The sequence below is a fragment of the Uranotaenia lowii genome, chromosome 1 (genome assembly GCF_029784155.1).
Source record: "Uranotaenia lowii strain MFRU-FL chromosome 1, ASM2978415v1, whole genome shotgun sequence".
Taxonomy (NCBI): Eukaryota; Metazoa; Arthropoda; class Insecta; order Diptera; family Culicidae; genus Uranotaenia; species Uranotaenia lowii.
The window spans coordinates 91,539,567-91,557,129 of record NC_073691.1 but is presented as its reverse complement, the minus strand read 5'-3'; the positions used below and the strand labels follow the sequence as shown (position 1 = coordinate 91,557,129).

General features: G+C 34.5%; 1 protein-coding gene across 2 annotated transcripts in view; it reads right to left on the bottom strand.

The window, feature by feature from the left end:
- Positions 1-17,563, bottom strand: part of LOC129739985 (acetylcholine receptor subunit alpha-like) — a 706,505-nt gene that overhangs the window by 82,053 nt on the left and 606,889 nt on the right. For both annotated transcript variants that reach the window (XM_055731563.1, XM_055731562.1), the window contains exons 7-8: positions 6,259-6,395; positions 5,512-5,661 (exon numbers count right to left, since the gene is read on the bottom strand). In XM_055731563.1, the coding sequence (XP_055587538.1) occupies positions 5,512-5,661; positions 6,259-6,395 (287 nt within the window). The remainder of the gene's footprint in view (positions 1-5,511; positions 5,662-6,258; positions 6,396-17,563) is intronic.

Genomic DNA, 17,563 nt, shown 5'->3' with positions numbered 1-17,563 from the left:
AGGTTCAATCGGCTTGAAATTTAAAAAAAACCTAACGCCTGCAACATTTTGTTCTCTGAACATTCGCTCTCGATGTTGGAAATGGGCCATTTAAACTGCAAAACACAAAAAGCAAAAAGTTAAAGTATATCATAAATCGTCATGTTTTAAGTACTTACAAAGCGTTGTCTGTATTCTTGATCTCGGAGCTGTTCCTCCTAGCTCGTTCAATGTTTGAATAAAAGATTTCTTCATAATAGCGGAAAAATATGACTTCGATAAATGCACATCGATTTGGTTGACGTCAACGTTTTTATTATTTCGCCTACTTTGAAAAGATCGAGGTGAAAATCTCTAGTTTATTTCATATTCAAGTTTTTAAAACAACTACCAAGACATCGGCTATGGTTCAAAGGTAACGTGCTCAGCCGTCATCTGGAAAGTTCAGGTTCAATTTTGTAGAGTTTTCAAGTAAGAATGGAATTCATTAAATGTAAAGAGAGTAGATAGAGCAATAGAAAGTGGCGTAAGAATACAAATCTAAGAAAAACTCGAAAGTGCTTTATTTTTGCCATTTTCTTTTAATTTTTTTTTGCAAAAAGTTCAAAATTTAAAAAAATCTTATGCAATATATAATGAATAGCCTTCTATTCAGCTTTGATTATGGAACTTGAAAGTATCGATAAGAACCTAAATTTTAAGCTGTATAGCATTCAGCACTCGAGCAGGGCTGAATAAGCTTTTAAGAGTCTGTTTTATGGAACTTTTGGTTACTTGGGTATGTCGTATTCATGAAGTTCTGTCTGTCTTGCTGAAATCACTTTTGGAAATGTTTAAATTTTTTCTAATTTTTTATTTGTTTCAAACTTCTGTCACAGCAAACCCTCACAATGCACCTTGAAATTGTATAAAATAAATGATAAAACCGGCAAATTGCCGGCGGCAATACCAGTTTAGCATGAATATTGTTTGTTAAAATATTGCAAAATTTTCTTTGAGAAATACTTTAGGGACATTTTGATGCATTTGATGTACTAATAATTTCTAGCCGCTAGCTGAAGATAGATTTTTACTGTCACCTGGGGTGCAACAATTTTGATCGGCAATAGATTAAAAAATCCCAAATAACTACATATACGGCTTACTTATCAACGGTATAAAGGAAATTTATTGGTACATATCAAAGAAAAATAATCTATTGATTTGTGTCAAATGGGGTAGGTAATATGTGAATAGGATTGAATCATTCTAAAGGATGAAAATTCCGGAAAAAGTAACATACCACATTTTTTAACTTTAGTGGCTTCTTAAAAAAATCTATAGATAATCAAAGGATCAATAATAGGGAAGTATGAGGATCCCTGGGGTGACTTGATTCCTCAACTATATCACGAAACCAGAATGTCTTACAAAGACCAAATATACGAAAAAATTCTCCGGATAGAGCAAAACAACAATGCTATAAGCTCAAAAAATTTGTTTTTGAATTATTGAACTTTGTTTCCAAAAATTTAACAATTTTTTTTTTTCTTTTTCTTTTCACTGAACGATCTTTTTTCATCAGTTAAAATGCGTCTCACATGAAAATTTTATTTTAAATACATATTTATTCCAATATGTCAATCGTTTGAATCTATATATGTATAAAAATGAATTTCTGTCAGTCTGTTCCCTATACACATAGGCTCGGAAACTACTGAACCGATTTGCGTGAAACTCGGCAGGTGAGGGTATTGGAGGCAGGGGAAGATTTCTATTATGGTTTGAGACCCCTCCTTCTCTTATGAAGGGGGGAGGGGCCCTCCCAAACAAAAGACATTTTTTTGCACAACTCGAGAACCCATCAAGCAAATGGTATCAAATTTGGCATGGGGTGGTATTTGGGATCGAGGAATATTTCTATGAATATAAGATACCCCTCCCTCCTCTCAGTGGGGTGTTATTTCAATGATTATTTGAGACCCCTCCCTCTTTGCAGTAGAAAGGGGGAGGGGGCCTCTTTCATATTTTTTTTTACATAACTGAAAAACTAATAAAGCAAGTGGAACCAAATTTGGCATGGGAGGGTTTTGGATACGGAAAATATTTCTATGATTATTTGGGACCCCTCTCTCTTTCCAGAAGGGGGGGAGGAAGCCTCTTTTATAATTTTGTACATAACAAAAACTAATTAACACGTTCGTCGCCACGGCACCCATATTCGGGTGACGGGTGTATTTCCTGGGGGGCCCCGTCACATCAAAAAGCGTGTGACGCTCTCTTACTTGAGTTTACCGCTCAGCTTCGCCACACGTTCCAAATATGGGAGTTCTCCCTTTTTGCTTTCTCTCTCTGAAAATTTGTTTGGGCCCGGCTAGTAAAACTACCAAAATGAGCGTGGCGATGAACGTGTTAAGCAAATGAAACCTAACTTGGCATGAGCAGGTATTTGGAAACGTGACATGTTCTAATAATTGTTTGAGAACCCTTCCTTCTTCCAGCGGAGAGAAAGGAAAGAGGGAGGAGAGTTTTATACAGTTTTTACTGCATAACTCAAGAACTACAACAGCTAATGAAACCAAATTTGGCATGGAACGATATTTGGGAACGAGAAATGCTTCTATGAATATTTGGCACCCCTCACTCCTTCATAGAGGTGGATGAAAAGGGGGAAGAGAGGTCTCCCTTATAATTTTCAGTATAACTGGAGAGTTGATCGAGCAAATTGAACCATATTTGGCATGTGAGGGTATTTGGATACGAGAAATGTTTCTATTATGAATTGAAGCCCGACCTTTTTTCAGCGGAAAGATATAAAGCCCCCCTGGCTTCCATACAATTTTTTTTGCATGACTCGAGAATTAATCGAGCAAATGAAACCAAATTTGGCATAAAAAAGTATATGAGTACGAAAAATATTTTTTCTATGTGAAACAATACCTTTCCTGCAGTAGGATGATAGAATTGGGAATATAGGAAGGGAAGAAAAGGCTTACATTCAACATTATTTTTTACAAAATCCGAGAAATGAACAAATCTTAACATGGAAAATCATTTTGGTATGATTCTATGGCATGGAAAATACGGCATGGAAAGGTACTTGGCTACGAGATATATTTCTACGATTGTTATAGAACCTTACGCTTTACAGTATAGAGAGGGGAAGAAAGGAGGAGGCTCCATATATCTACATTTTGTTGTAAAGCTTCAAAACTTATCAACCAATGGAACAATATTTGATATAGGAGGATTTTTGGGAAAGAAATGGGTATGGTTATTAAAGATCACGACCTCCAATCAGCAGGGGGTGAATGGAAGGACAGGGGCTCTCTTATCAGTTTTTAGCATAAATCCAGAACATATCAAGCAAAAACAATCGTATTTCATAAGTTAGATTGTTTGCGTACGATTGATTTGAGACCCTCCAGACCAGACAGATTAAATTTATCAGATCTTTAACACAAATTTAAAGAGCAAGATTCAGAATATGAGTTTAAGTTATCTTTGTGCTGCAATTCGAAACTCCAGCTGCAGCTCTCCTTTTTTAGCGGTTGCTTATGAATTATGTTATAATTTGATTTAAAATAATGCCAAAAAAACAATAAAAATTTGAATAATTTTTGAAAATATCATTTGATTTTGAAAGGTGATGCAAAGCAACCGGGTCAGCTAATATAATATAAACTTTAAAATGTCGAATTTTCAAAGCAGTGGTTTACTCTCAACTTTTGTTCGAGAAAAAGTTTTCTAAATTTTTCATCACGGATTTCATTGATGCCTAGAGTTCAAAAAGGACTATTTTTCTTCTGAATGGATCGTGGTCATTGCTGATTACGAGATTACTATTATTCACCAAATAACTTATAATTTTCTGGTAAAAAGGGATACGAAACTGATTTTATCTTAAAATAAGAAAATAGCGCCTTTAATTATGCAATGCAACTAGGATTTTGACAAACTTTTAGAATTCTCTTTTTCTGACACTCACAAACTGTGATATTAGAACTAAAATAACCAAAATAGTCAATTAACATTCCATCTTGGAATTATGTTTAATTTTTCCAAGGGTTAGGGCCCCTCAGTAAAGAATCAAGTCTCCCTTATCTTTAAAAAATATCCTTTTTTTCATCACACGAAAATACTTCTAAGTGCTTCTGACTCAACAAAGGGAAGTATCGTTCTAATTTTTGTGGCATATAAACTTGAAATTCCATAAAAATGCAAAAGGTTGCTAGTTGCTAAATTTTGCCAAAAAGATTTTTATCCTAGCGGATGATTCGATTCATCCCTCGAAAAAATATGATAGAAACAGGAAAATGGGATCAAGTACCCCCATTCTCCCCAATAATATCAAAAATTGTAAGGTTGATTGGACATCTCATCTACGAAGTCATAAAATTCTCAGTTTCATTTTTTTTAAAATCAAAAACATGGGTTTTGCTTCCCAACTATAGACACTATAATTTCATATAGTCTGGCAAAGAGAATGACGGGAGCCAATCGAACTGTCATTCGCGCGGTTCCAATCGAGCATTTTATGATAATGTTCAAGCTCTTCATAACTCTTTCCAGTTGCAAAAAAAAAAAAGTTTATTAGATTCGTAAACTACATGCTATTTTTGTCAGTTCAACTGCAAATGGCTTTTGAAAAATATAGTATATTCTATAGGTGTAAAACTAGTGGAAATTATGCTAAAAAACTTTAGTTATTGTTTCCAAAAAGCCCAAAAAGGTTTGTGAATCACAATACTTCAACCATGATTTTCCAATATTTAGAAAGTTTGCTCGATTGGCTCCCGCGAATGACAGTTCGATTGGCTCCCGTCATTCTCTTTGCCAGACTATATGAAATTATAGTGTCTATATTCCCAACTAGCGAAAGGGGTAAATCTTTTTTCAATAAAAAATTTAATGCAACCTTTAAAAATTTATCCTTTATCCTCCAGTAAGACCGTAAGAAACAAAAGCACCAGTTTTAGTAGTTTTTTGTTTTATCGGAATTAAAATAAACATTTTTTCTGTCACTAAGGTTGTATTGTCGCTCATGCTGATAAAAGAAAGCAGAAAACGCAAAAAGGTACTGCAAACTTTTAGGGGTAAAAATTATTACTAAAATCAACTTGCCCGCTTACGTTGATGAAATCTTAAAAACAATAATCGTGTGTTACAAAAAAAACCATATTGAAGATTTTAAAAATGCAAAGAACTTCACTTTGCTTGGTCTGACCCCAAATGAATTTTAAAAATATTTACTCACCTAGGTGTGATTTCAAAAACGAATTAGTTTATTCTGACAAGTTTTAACACTTTCTTCATTCCAATTCCTCATTTTTGGATCTTCAAGTATCCCTTCTTCGTCCCTAGTTCCAGTTTATTTGAATTCGTGTTTCTCTTAATTTTGAAAGTTCGATTTGCATTTTTCTCTCCTCTTTTCATCTGAGCCATTCTAAATTGGATGTCATCCTCAGCCAGCTGCATCAGCCATTGTTGAGCGAAAGATAACACACTTACACTCACACACACTCACTTTAGAAAACCCTTTTCGCTACTCACCTAAAATGGTGCAACGGCTGGTAGATTGGACGGCGCATCACCAGCAGCTTCGGCAGGTGATTGATGAAAATTGTGCGAACCCAGGGGGCCATCGTGTGAGTCTGCGGCGACCGGAAGTGAATGTTGAGCACAATCACCGTCACACATATACTGTCGAGGAGGGAAAAAGAATGAGACTTAATTTAGAGCTGAGCTAAACGTATGGGGAGGGTTCGTTAGGCTTGGGCGAAGAAGCAAAAAAAAAAATGCGAAAGAAACTTGCGTTCCCTCCCTTTTTGCTCGGGTAAGGAGCAAAAAATTGCCAGATTCGTGTGATTTTCTCGGCGTAGATGGAAAAGAACACGACGCCCACGTATTTAAGGTTTGTCTGTGGGAATTGAGTGCCTCATTTGAATCTGATTCAGGTGCGTGAGGTGGAATTCAATTAGGCTTCAAATAAAATTAATTATTCTAGCGGTTGCGTAAGGGATGTTGAATGTTCATTGAATTTGGGAACCGAATCTGTAGCATTTCGTTGTGGAAAATCGAGCCCCAACTGTGGCTGGCATGTACATAAGTAGTGGGTAGAAATTTTCCTTCCACTTCCATGGTAGTGGCTTAAATTTTAGAAGGTTGCTTAACGATTCCCAAATCAACGACTCGTTCAACGCCAGTGCAAATGGGAATTAACCATCACTGGGTTGTAGATGGGTAGGAAAATAATATCCACAGTAAATTATGTTTCGGAAGGGCGGTTTTAATCCTTACCTGAACGTATCCAGGATCATGGTGAAGAGTACGAATTTTCCCAGCAAGGGAACCACGAGTGAGGTCGGTGGAATAATTTCTGCCAACAGCAAGAAGAACACAGTCAACGACAGCAGGATGGATATGCTTAACGATACCTGTAACGGAATGAGGAAGGAGTGACGCCATGAGAAACCAGGTTAGATACGGCGCTGGCTGTGAAGAGAGAATATCTAAAGCGGAAACACCGGATCCAGACCGGCAAAATGAACTGAGAAGAAACGGAACGGAAATGTAATTACGTTTATCGAATAAATGAAAAGCTTCGCCAAGAAGTAAAGTGGTTTGGCGTGTAAATCTTCTTAGCTAGCCTCTTTTTGCCGGGAGTGGGAAGCATTTTTCCGGTTCGGTTTACTTCTCCTAAACTAGACGTGTAGCTTTATCGTCGGTGTCCATCGGTTTCAATGAGTGATATGGACCGTAACAAGTCGGTTTGTTACACAAACATAAGAAAGGAGAGCTGAGATTATGGCACAGAAATCAATATAGACAAAATAATTAAAACAAAAACGGAATGGTGACTTGATCAACGTTTTATTTTCTAATGAAAACTGAAACATAGGTAGATATGTATATCAAGGAAAGATGATTCATTGAAAGTGAACCGGAAGTGGCTCCATAGAGTGAAAATTCGAACTAGCTAGGTAACCCATGATGAACTTTTTCATGGATCAAACATAAACAAAACCTAAATGAACAGTTGAAAAATCAAACCAGAATCGTTGTGTTGTTATCATTATATTTCCTATGTTTAAAACTAAGTATGATACTAAAATATCTGAAAACTGTTTACTACGTTTGAAAGCCTGTAAATTGAGTAACAAATAAACTAAATTTAATTAATATTAGGAGATTTTTAATATCACTTAAAATATAATTTTAAAATCTTAAAATATCTGGTTTTTTGAAGGCTCACAAACAAACATCTCCCCTGATCAATATAAAGCAATTAGGAGCAGATAGGTTGTTTAATGTAAAAGTTCAACTTTTTTCTTGGTTTACGTTTAGTTTAAATGTTATGTTTATGATCATTCTGTGATAATTTTTGGATAGTGAAAAAAACGGTCATTTTGCATGAAAAAGCCCGTATAGAAAAAATGGCTAAAACCCCTATCAAATGTTTTAGATTGAAGAAAAAAAATAACATGGGAACAGTACGAAGACTTAGGGAATTGCATGAAGGCAAAACTTTATTTGTTCTTGACACCAAAACATATTGAGAAATGTTTAAAATTTTTGTCCCTAAATGTATGCAGCAACATTGTCCATCTTTCGAGTATATTTGTTTTTGAAAGAAAACTTCGAGAAATTCAATTGAGTCCAAACAAAAAATTTCTGCTATCGATGTTTTGAGCCTTCTGTGCTTAATGGCATCAAACAAATAAATTTGAAGATGTTGAGATACGTAAAAACCATTGTGATCAAAGTTACCCCGGAACTCGAAATCTGGTTTTGTAACAAACATTTAATTATAACCACTAATGTCGTTTGAATTTACTGCAATCAATAATCATGTTTAATACTCCCCACCCCAGTAAGGATTTGGAAGCTTTTAGGTATTACGAAAAAGCAACCCCTTCCAAAATATTCAAAAATGAATGAAAAAAGTGATCAAAGTTCCCCCAGTTTACGGTACCTACCGATTATTGAACAGAGATGGGTTGGGTGGAGATGTTTACAAGCTGTTTGTTGGTAGCTAGTTGCCCCTTAAAAAAATTATCCCCAAATGTATACTCTCAATGTTTACCTGTTTAACATTAGCAGCATGGCTCAGTGTCAGCCTTCAGTAATCAATAGATTTTATTGCAGTGTGCGGTCAGTTCATTTCCATCTGAATTAATCCGATAATGAACAGAAAGCTCAATCCCGAACGCATTCTGCACATTCATTCACGCATCGTAAACATCGATCGACAGTATACATTCAGGCTCTTTTCAGGTTCATGAGATAAGCCAAACAGGCCAAACAGCATTTTCAGTTTCATGCAATCAATACTAAAAGTGAAAAAAGCTTCATTCCAATACCACTAACTTCAGTTGAATGGTGACGAAGCTTGGACGAATCTACTCGTAAGACTTGAAGAAACTGAATAATTGCTGCTGGAATCGCTATTGGTGTGTGGGGGTGGGATGTTTGTGAAATGCGTGTTCAGGATGACGAGAAGAACGCTGTCGAGAAGCGTGTGGGGTCAATGTCTACACTAAGACAAAATTACGTCAAATGACAAATATGACAAAATTTTGATTCAAACATAACAATAAAATGACAAAACATGACCGAACTATGACAAATATGGTCAAAGTATGATAAAAAATTAGAAAATCTGACAAATATGAAAAAAATAACAATAAAATAAATTAATAGTTCGTCAGAATAATGACTGTCATATTTTAGACAGTCATATAAATATGATAAAAATATGACTTTTTTTTAAATATGACAAATCTGACAACATTATGGCAAAAATGTGACAAATGTGGTAGAAAAAAATTGACAAAATCATGACAAATATAACAAAAATACCACATAATTATGATGAATGTGGTGAAAATATGACGAAAATATGACAATCAAATGACAAAACATGACAAAAATATGACATAAAATTGACAATAAATAACAAAACCCGACAAAAATATGACAAACAAAATATGAAAAATATGACAAAACTATGAGTGAACTATGACAAAAATTTGAAAATAAAAGACAAAAATCCGACTTTGTAGAAGTATGACAAAACGATATAAATATGAGAAATGTGGAATCTGTCAGATTGTTGCCATATTTTTAACACATTTATTTTTTGTAATTATTTTGTTATATTTGTCCGATTTATGTCAGAATTTTGTCTTATGTTTATCAGGTTTTTTACGAAGGTTTATCGGATTTTTGTCATTATTTTTGTTTAATTTATGTTATAGTTTTGTCATAATTATGATATATTTTTGTCATACTTGTCAGATTTTTGTCATCATTTTGTAATTTTTTTGTCTTGTTTTGTCATGGTATTGTCAATTTTTTGCCATACTTATGCCATAATTTTGCCATATTTTTGTGATACTTGTCATATTTTTCATATTTGCTTCATTTTTTTCAGATTTTGTCATTTTATAGTAATTTTTATTCATTATTATAACAAAATTTTGTCAAATGTTCAAATGTTCAATTTTTTTGTCAAATTTGTAAGATTTTATACTATTGTCATAATTGTATGTTTTTATTATCGACTTTTTTCGGCGAATAAATAACTACACAATTACTTGCCAGTTGGTCCGGACGTTTCGAGCTACTTTTGGCTTTTCACTCCTCTTCAGCGGACCTTAAATTAAATTTATTTTTCTATAATATACCATTTTACCATACTATTTTAAACTTACTTAATCTAGCGATCGTCTACACTACTGTTTGTAGTTTTTTTGTTTACTTTTGATGTGATGTTTACATTTGTCTGTCAGTGTTTTGATCTTAGGCAAAATGGAATTGTAGGCTGACTTAAAATTTATAGAGTCCTTCTGTTTATTAACAACGTCGTTGTCGCCCCTTATTTTGATGTGGAACATTTCTGCACAAATTCTTGTGTTATATTTGGAAACTTTTTCTAGAATATTCGTGTTTTTAAAGTCAAAAATATGACCATATTCTATGCTATGTTGGGCTAGTCCTGATCCTCCAACCTTTTTGTTTTTAACATCGTTTTTATGTTGCTCTAATCTTTTATGCAAAAACTGACTTGTTTCGCCAATATAAGATTTTTTACATTCTCCACATTTTATGTCATAAACAACATTTGCTGTTTTTTCCTTTGAAATTTTATCTTTAGTTTTTGTAAAAATTGTGTTTTTGATTTTGTCTAAGGACTTAAAGGCAACGTTGATATCATATTGTTTAAAATATGTTGTCATAATTTTGTCATGTTTTCATCTCAAATATCATATTTTTGTCATTTTTTTTATCACAATTGCCATACTTATGCGTAAGCGAAAGACGCTTTCGTAGCCGTTGAGTGAAATAAGTTTGTTCTGGTTTACGAGTGAGCTTTCTACTGACTGATAAAAACATATTCACAAAACTTGTCGTAAACACGAGAATGATTGAGTCGATTAGAAGCTTTCATATTTGTTGATGTTTCTATTCCTTTAATTTCAGGTTGAGCTTGTTACACTGATAGGAACTCACAGTCAATATCATACGTGCATTCAGAAAATTTGCAGCACTGATTTTCAGCATTGTGTTGATTAATTGTGACTAATACTATTATGAATGAAAGGGCTTAAGCAATAGGTTCGCGAAATAAACATATCGAATCGACGCTGTGGAACAAGCTAAAACTACACTGTCATAATTTTTAGGATATCGCTATTTTTTTATTTGTCATATATTCATCATAAAATCCTGAAGATAGTGTCAATGTCTAGTGCTTTTACCCTTGTTCAATCTCGAAGATATTGGTCACCCTGGCTAGAATGGAAAATGCCTTAAAGTATAGTGTCCATCTGAACATCGCTATAATGGTGCCAGTTATTCATTCTATTGTTATTTCATAAATAATTTAGCGGGAAAAGTTGTAATTTAAAATCGAACTAAAATAAAATTTCTTTTTTTGGTTAGACCGTTCATAAAACAAGTCTTGTTTTCCTTTACATCCGACATGGTCTGCCCAAACAACCCTACATAATTTTTTTTAACACGTTCGTCGCCATGGGACTCATATTTGTGTGACGGGTGTATTTCCTGGGAGGCCCCCTCACATCAAAAACGTATGACGCTCTCTTACTCAAGTTAGCCGCTGATTTTTGTCACACGTTGCAAAGCTTGGATTCTCCCTCTTTTCTTTCTCGCTCCGAGAATGCTCCGAGAATACATTCCTGTCTCACTCCAGCAGTTACCGGGATTGGTTCGGACAAGACACCGTCGTGCAAGACCTTGTACGAAAATGCCTCGTACTGTGCTTCGATGAGATGGACTAGTTTCTCTGGGACTCCTCGTCGTCTAAGAGCAGCCCAGATGTTTTCGTGGTTCAGTCGGTCAAATGTTTTTTCGAAATCAACGAACACCAGCAGAAGAGAGTCCTGGAAATAGTTGATTTGTTCCAGTATTATTCGTAGTGTTGTGATGTGGTCCACACATGATCGTCCGGATCGGAATCCAGCTTGTTGCCGTCGGTGTGTCGATTTTCTCCTGGATCCTGTTCAGGATCACTTTGCAGAGTACTTTGGGCCCGTCTATTAAAAATACCAAAACGAACGTGGCAACAAACGTGTTAAGTGCCATTGAAAATGATGATTTAACACAATCGATTGTCTGGACGTTCAACACAAACACAAAGTGGCTCCAGAGAGTACTGTTCAAACTTTGGTGGCTTTCGCATTTGACATGGGCAAAAAAATCGTAATCCTTCAAAGATTGTATAGTCCTTTGTATTATTCTGTCTGTGAATCTTGAACTGTACGATGGAGCTTAACCAAAAGAGTTTTATCTGTACAGTAAGGCTACATGACTTTTTTGAACATATAAGTAGCTGATCCCGTACGAACTTCGTTTCGCAAGCAATTATAAAAATGTGATAAAATAAGATTATGTTTTTAAAACAAAGTATGATATTCCTTACACTGGTAAACAATAACTTTTCAGTAAAAGCATTCTTATTTAAAAGATAGAAAACCAACACAATCACAACGTATCTGTTTCTTTCCAAAACCCGTTCTTCAATTCGTACGTTTACCATTTAACTTCCACAAAAATGTCGCGAAACTGGTGCTGGTTCATGAGAATGACGCTTTTTGGTTACACTAATAAATCGTTTCACACATTTCACAAAAACGTTTCACACATTTTCGGCAAATATATCGAGCTGTCAAACTAATTTGTAATTTTTACACACCATGCAACTCCCAAATTTACACATTATGCGAAATAAGCGGGAAAGGAAACTGTGTGATATAAAACTTATCGTTTCAGATTTTCCTTCATCAGTTTTGCACGAATCAAGAAGGAGCCGGAGGAACAGAAATTTGTGATAATTCTAGGACCAAATTATCGTCTTGAGTTGTATGGTCATTTATTGGTAAGTAACCGTAACTAATTAAATCAAACCTTTTAACTATATTGAATATCGTTTTCTTCTTTTTATTCAGATCCCACCCGTGTTTTCCGCTGGAAGAAATTTTTACTCCCACACCAGCTCAGAAATAGGACCAATCCATTGCGAATCTGTTAATTGATTCAATAATACTTATTTGAACTGAAATAGCAACAAATTTTTAATTTTAGTTCCGAATCATCCCAGATCACATTGAAACATTGCTTTATTTTACACACTTTTCTTATTGAGCTATGTACATTTCACACACTTTCTCATTTGAAATGCTTTTTGCAAAATGTGTGCACACATTTCTCAACGGTTTTTTACATTAATGTGCAGCAGTACATTCACACATTTAATGTGTTGGTCTACTTATTTCGATAATGTGTGAAACTTTATACATTATAGTGTGAAATGATTTGTCAGCGTACATGACTAGCCGAAATTGTATACCCACAATTCTAAATAAATAACGGTGAACGAATTTTTCTAATCGATCCTAACTCATAATTCCACAGTACGGGTCGACTCGTCTTACTTCAAACAATCCCGTGTAGTTATTTTTACATCCATTTAAAGGGTGATACGGTCAAAATTTGGTCAATATCAACTTGACGTATTTCTTTCAATTTTGCATTTAAAAAACCTGAACACCCCTCATTTTGAAGGTGTGTATGTAGAATGTTGTTCCTATTTTGATTTTGGAATTCACTCTTCAGTTGTCAAAATGCCGTCCAAGGAAGAAGAGCAGCGTATCAAAATTGCAGCAGATCTAGTGATTGTTGAACATAAAATATTATTTTCCCATGGACATATTCGTCCAAAATTCTATAGAAATCGCATTTTAGCTTCATGCCTGAAATATTGTACATCGCGTAACTTTTGATCTCTTCGATAGAACTTTTCAAAAACTTCAGACATGTTAACTTTATATTTCAACAATCACTCTGCAAAATTTCAATAAACAGCGATGGATAGTTTCTGAGATATAGCAGTTTGAATGGTAAAAGTCCAAAAAGTCCGATTTTCGTAGAATTACTGTATCTCTGGACCCAAATTTTTTAGAATGCTCAAATTTTGTGATATAATAGTTTGATAGTTCATCTGTCTTACGAAGAAAGTTTGATCAAAAAATATGTGAAAAGTTATGGAAGTTCAAAGTCAAAGTGACAGTGCACATGCTTCCAATTTCTATACAATTATGAACGGTACTGTAGCTGAATGTCAGTTGGAATATCTGAGAAGTTTTTTATGTTATTAAAAATAATCTTTTTCATTCCATTGATGTAATTCAAAGGTTTTTTATTCAACAGTTGAGGAATGAAAATGTTATGGCCAGTCATTTGAACAGTTTACTAGCAATCAATTTAAAGTTGAATTTATTTTAAATCTAAACGATTTCATGTCACCCTAACCTGATTCACTTCAGTACCACCATCTGATAAAAATAAAAAAGTTTCTTGTAAATACGACAGATGGCAGATTTGTATCTCTCTAGCGAAAAACTACGCAGGAGGTGCTTAAAGAGATCCATTGATTTCCGGTATTAAATTTGGTGTAAAGGGTCTGCAAAAGGGGTTGTCCATATTTACTGTTTATGGTTTTAAGATATTGACGTTATTATGCATCGGATTGGGATTAAAAATTCCGCATCAGGATTTTAAAAGACGGCCAATTAAATGGGTGTAAAAATAAGCACGCGGGGTTTTTTGAGGTAAGACGAATCGATCCGTATTTTGGAATATTGAGTTAGAAGTCAATGCATAGGATCGATGGGAAAAATTTGTTCACAGTTATTGATTGAGAATTGTGGGTATACAATTTCGGATAGTCATGTAACGAAAAAGCGTCATTCTCATGAACCCGCATCAGTTTTCGCGACATTTTTGTGGAAATTAAATGGTAAACGTACGAATTGAAGAACGGGTTTTGGAAAAAAACAGATACGTTGTGATTGTTTTCTATCTTTTAAATAAGAATGCACTTACTGAAAAGTTATTGTTTATTCAGTGTAAGGAATACCATACTTTATTTGAAAAATATAATCCTATTTTATCACATTTCTATATTTGCTTGCGAAACGAAGGTCGTACGGGATCAGCTAGTTTATCATATTTTTGTCATTTTTTGATCACATTTGTCATACTTATGACATAGTTTTGTCGGATTTTGTCATTCTATTGTCAAATTTTTGCCATAAATTTGTCATAATTTTGTCATATTTTTGCCACATTTTTCATGTTTTTGACATAATTTTGGCTTGTTTATAAGATGGTCGTCATATGTATTATTTTTTTTATAATAAAATGTCAAAGACTCAATCCCCAAGAAATTTATATTCATCTCGTAACATTCCGTTCCACTCTGAATAAATCGTATAGTCTCAGCGATATTCAAGTCGTGTTTTCTTTTCGAATCCCAATTCATTTGCAATTTGCAAAAATGGCAAAAACAAATGCTTACTAAATGAGTGGTAATTTTACACAATCGATTGTCTGGACGTTCAAATCAAATCAGAAGTGGCTCCAGAGAGTACTGTTCAACTTTGGTGGCTTTCTCATTTAACATGGACTGTAGTGAAAGAAAAATCGAAATTGTTCAAAAATTCTATAGTCCGTTGTAGTATTCTGTCTGTGAATCTTGAGCTATACGATGTAGCTTAAACAAGTGAGTTTTATCTTAACAGTATGTTTACATGATTTTTTGAACATAGAAGTATCATATTCATACTATTAATATGTATTTCGGTCTCAAGAATTATAGCTTGTAGCTTATAGCTTTATAAGGATTGGTTTCGTGCTTCCTATTGTATTCACCAAAAAAGAAATAATAATATCATCCTTAAAGAAATATTTAGAAAAAAAAACCAGTTAGGTTCTCAAGTGAAGAAAATATTATAAATTTTGAGCACCACGAAATAAGCTTTTATGACATTAAAATCATCTTTATTTATATTGTACGCACTGCAAAATTATGTACACATTGTTTCTCAATTTTCACTATCACTATATTTTTGATTTTTCACTTTAATCAATTTTAAAACGCGTTTTTACTTAAATTTTTTCACTTGGGGCGAACTATATATAAAGTTGACTATGTATCGAGTTGAATTCACTGCTAGATTCCCCGGTACAAAACGCTCATCGTGCCCCAATTAATGGTGCTTATTCTGCCCCAGGGGAGTTATCATTATGCCCTGCAGTGTCTGGTTTTCAGCTTTCGGCAAAAAAGAATTTAAAATGCATTTTTAATCGTTTTCATCTACTTTTTCAAGTTTCAACCAAATAGGTAATAGACAATTTTAGTATCTGAACACGAAACAATGATGTAATGCACATATTGTAGCTGTTTTCTATGGTTAAATAAGCGTTTTCCTTAAGGTGGCCATTATGCCCTTATCTCTCCTAAGTAAAAATCGATAGAGAAATGTTGAAGCTATAGTCAGAAGTGTGAAATTGACACTCTAAGAGCTCTTACGGGTTAAAAATTTGGAACTGATTAGGGGAGTTAACCTTGAATATTTTATTTCTAAAAAATCAGTCCGAAAAATAGGTCCATTTCCAGTTTTCTCGTGTTTTTCAGCTTCTCTTAGGAGTAGCTTCGGACAACTGCTTGTCAAACCGTTTTCAGTAGTCATTTTGGAACATTCTGCGCTAAAAGTTAATAAAAATAATGATTGGCTCAGGATTTACGCCGTTTTTTGTAGCTCCGTCTAAAGTTGAAGTTCGGCATTAAAGATTTATAATCAAGATTTTCATCCTCGAATTAGCATCATGATTTGGAATCAGATTATAGTTTTCTCAAATTCAACTCGTGCTACTGCAGGCGTGATAACCATCTACTGATGGCTTAACAGGAGAATCCCGAATATAAAGTAACTTTCAAAAGTAAAGATTGCTTATCCGATTGAAAAACTCTTTGAGCTATTTGTCTTTCGTCTTCTTCCACATTGCTGCTTCTAGGGCTTCCATCCAGTTTGTGCGTGCAAATTAACAAGATTAATTACCATTCTTAAGAGAAGGTGGGGGAGGGAGTTGATTTTATTTTTCCCTCCCGTTGATCTGCCATTAAGAATCGTCGAAGATGGGTTAAATGCGAATCCGAATTTGCGCAGCTAACTGGGAGAATTTACTTTGACAGACATTATTACAGCACTAATTACCGGATCGTTCAATCCATCTTCCTAGAGAGCACCGGATGGTAGACGTTAGCAGAAAAGTCAAAAGGACGACACTAGAGTTGAAAGCTATTGAATTTACCACATAATTTAATTGCATCTAAGCAAAATATTTGGGATATTTGTAATTACACAATTTCCGATGATTATTTTGCATCCATTTAGGCGTTTTTCTTAACTAAGAATTTCCTGTGGATTTTTTTAAGCCAGCAATTGAAATTGATGCTGGAAAAGTGTACTTCGGTTTACCTTGAAATTAGTTTGAGCTTTTCAAGATATCATTTCACTTCACAACGTGTTTGAGAGCTGTAAAAACGATAGTTCAAATTAAAAAGGGAAACTAAATTCTGTTTTCAAACAAGTTCCGCATCAATTTTTAAACAATTTCCATGTTAATGTGATGAAGCGATGAGCTCAAAAATAACGAGAAAAGGGGGGCGGCGAATGAAAAAAGTTTGAAAATCACTGGTCTAGAAAAATTGGTTGCATAACTTTAGGCGAACCAAATAGAGTTGGTTTAAAAAAAAAGTATCTGATACAAATTTGATGCTTTCAAACGTTCGTTCGAACAAAGCATTTTAAATCATGGTTAAGTGTTAACACTTAAGCGACAGACTCGCCAAAACGAATCGCTTTAAAGAGAATTCCACCGCGACACGCGGCGAGACGGTTGATTTATCGTGTGAGAATCAGAAGCAGTTAGCCAACGACCGTTTCTTGGCCCGTTGCTGTTTTCCGTTTTGCTACGCATCGTTGAAGGTGGGTTGGCAGGGTAAAGACCGACAGCTAGCTCAAGGGGGCAATAATTTATGCGAATCGTTCATCCTCGGGCGGACAAGGAAAGTGGAAAAGTTAGCGACCCTGTTGGAGAAAATCGTCCTAGGTAGGTAGGTATGGCACATGGATTTGAAATTTGTTTGTAAGATTTCTCCAAGCTTTGGAAAATGGTCCAAGAGATTCAAAATTTTGGACAGTTAATCATAAAATTTAGGCAGATACCAACAGGT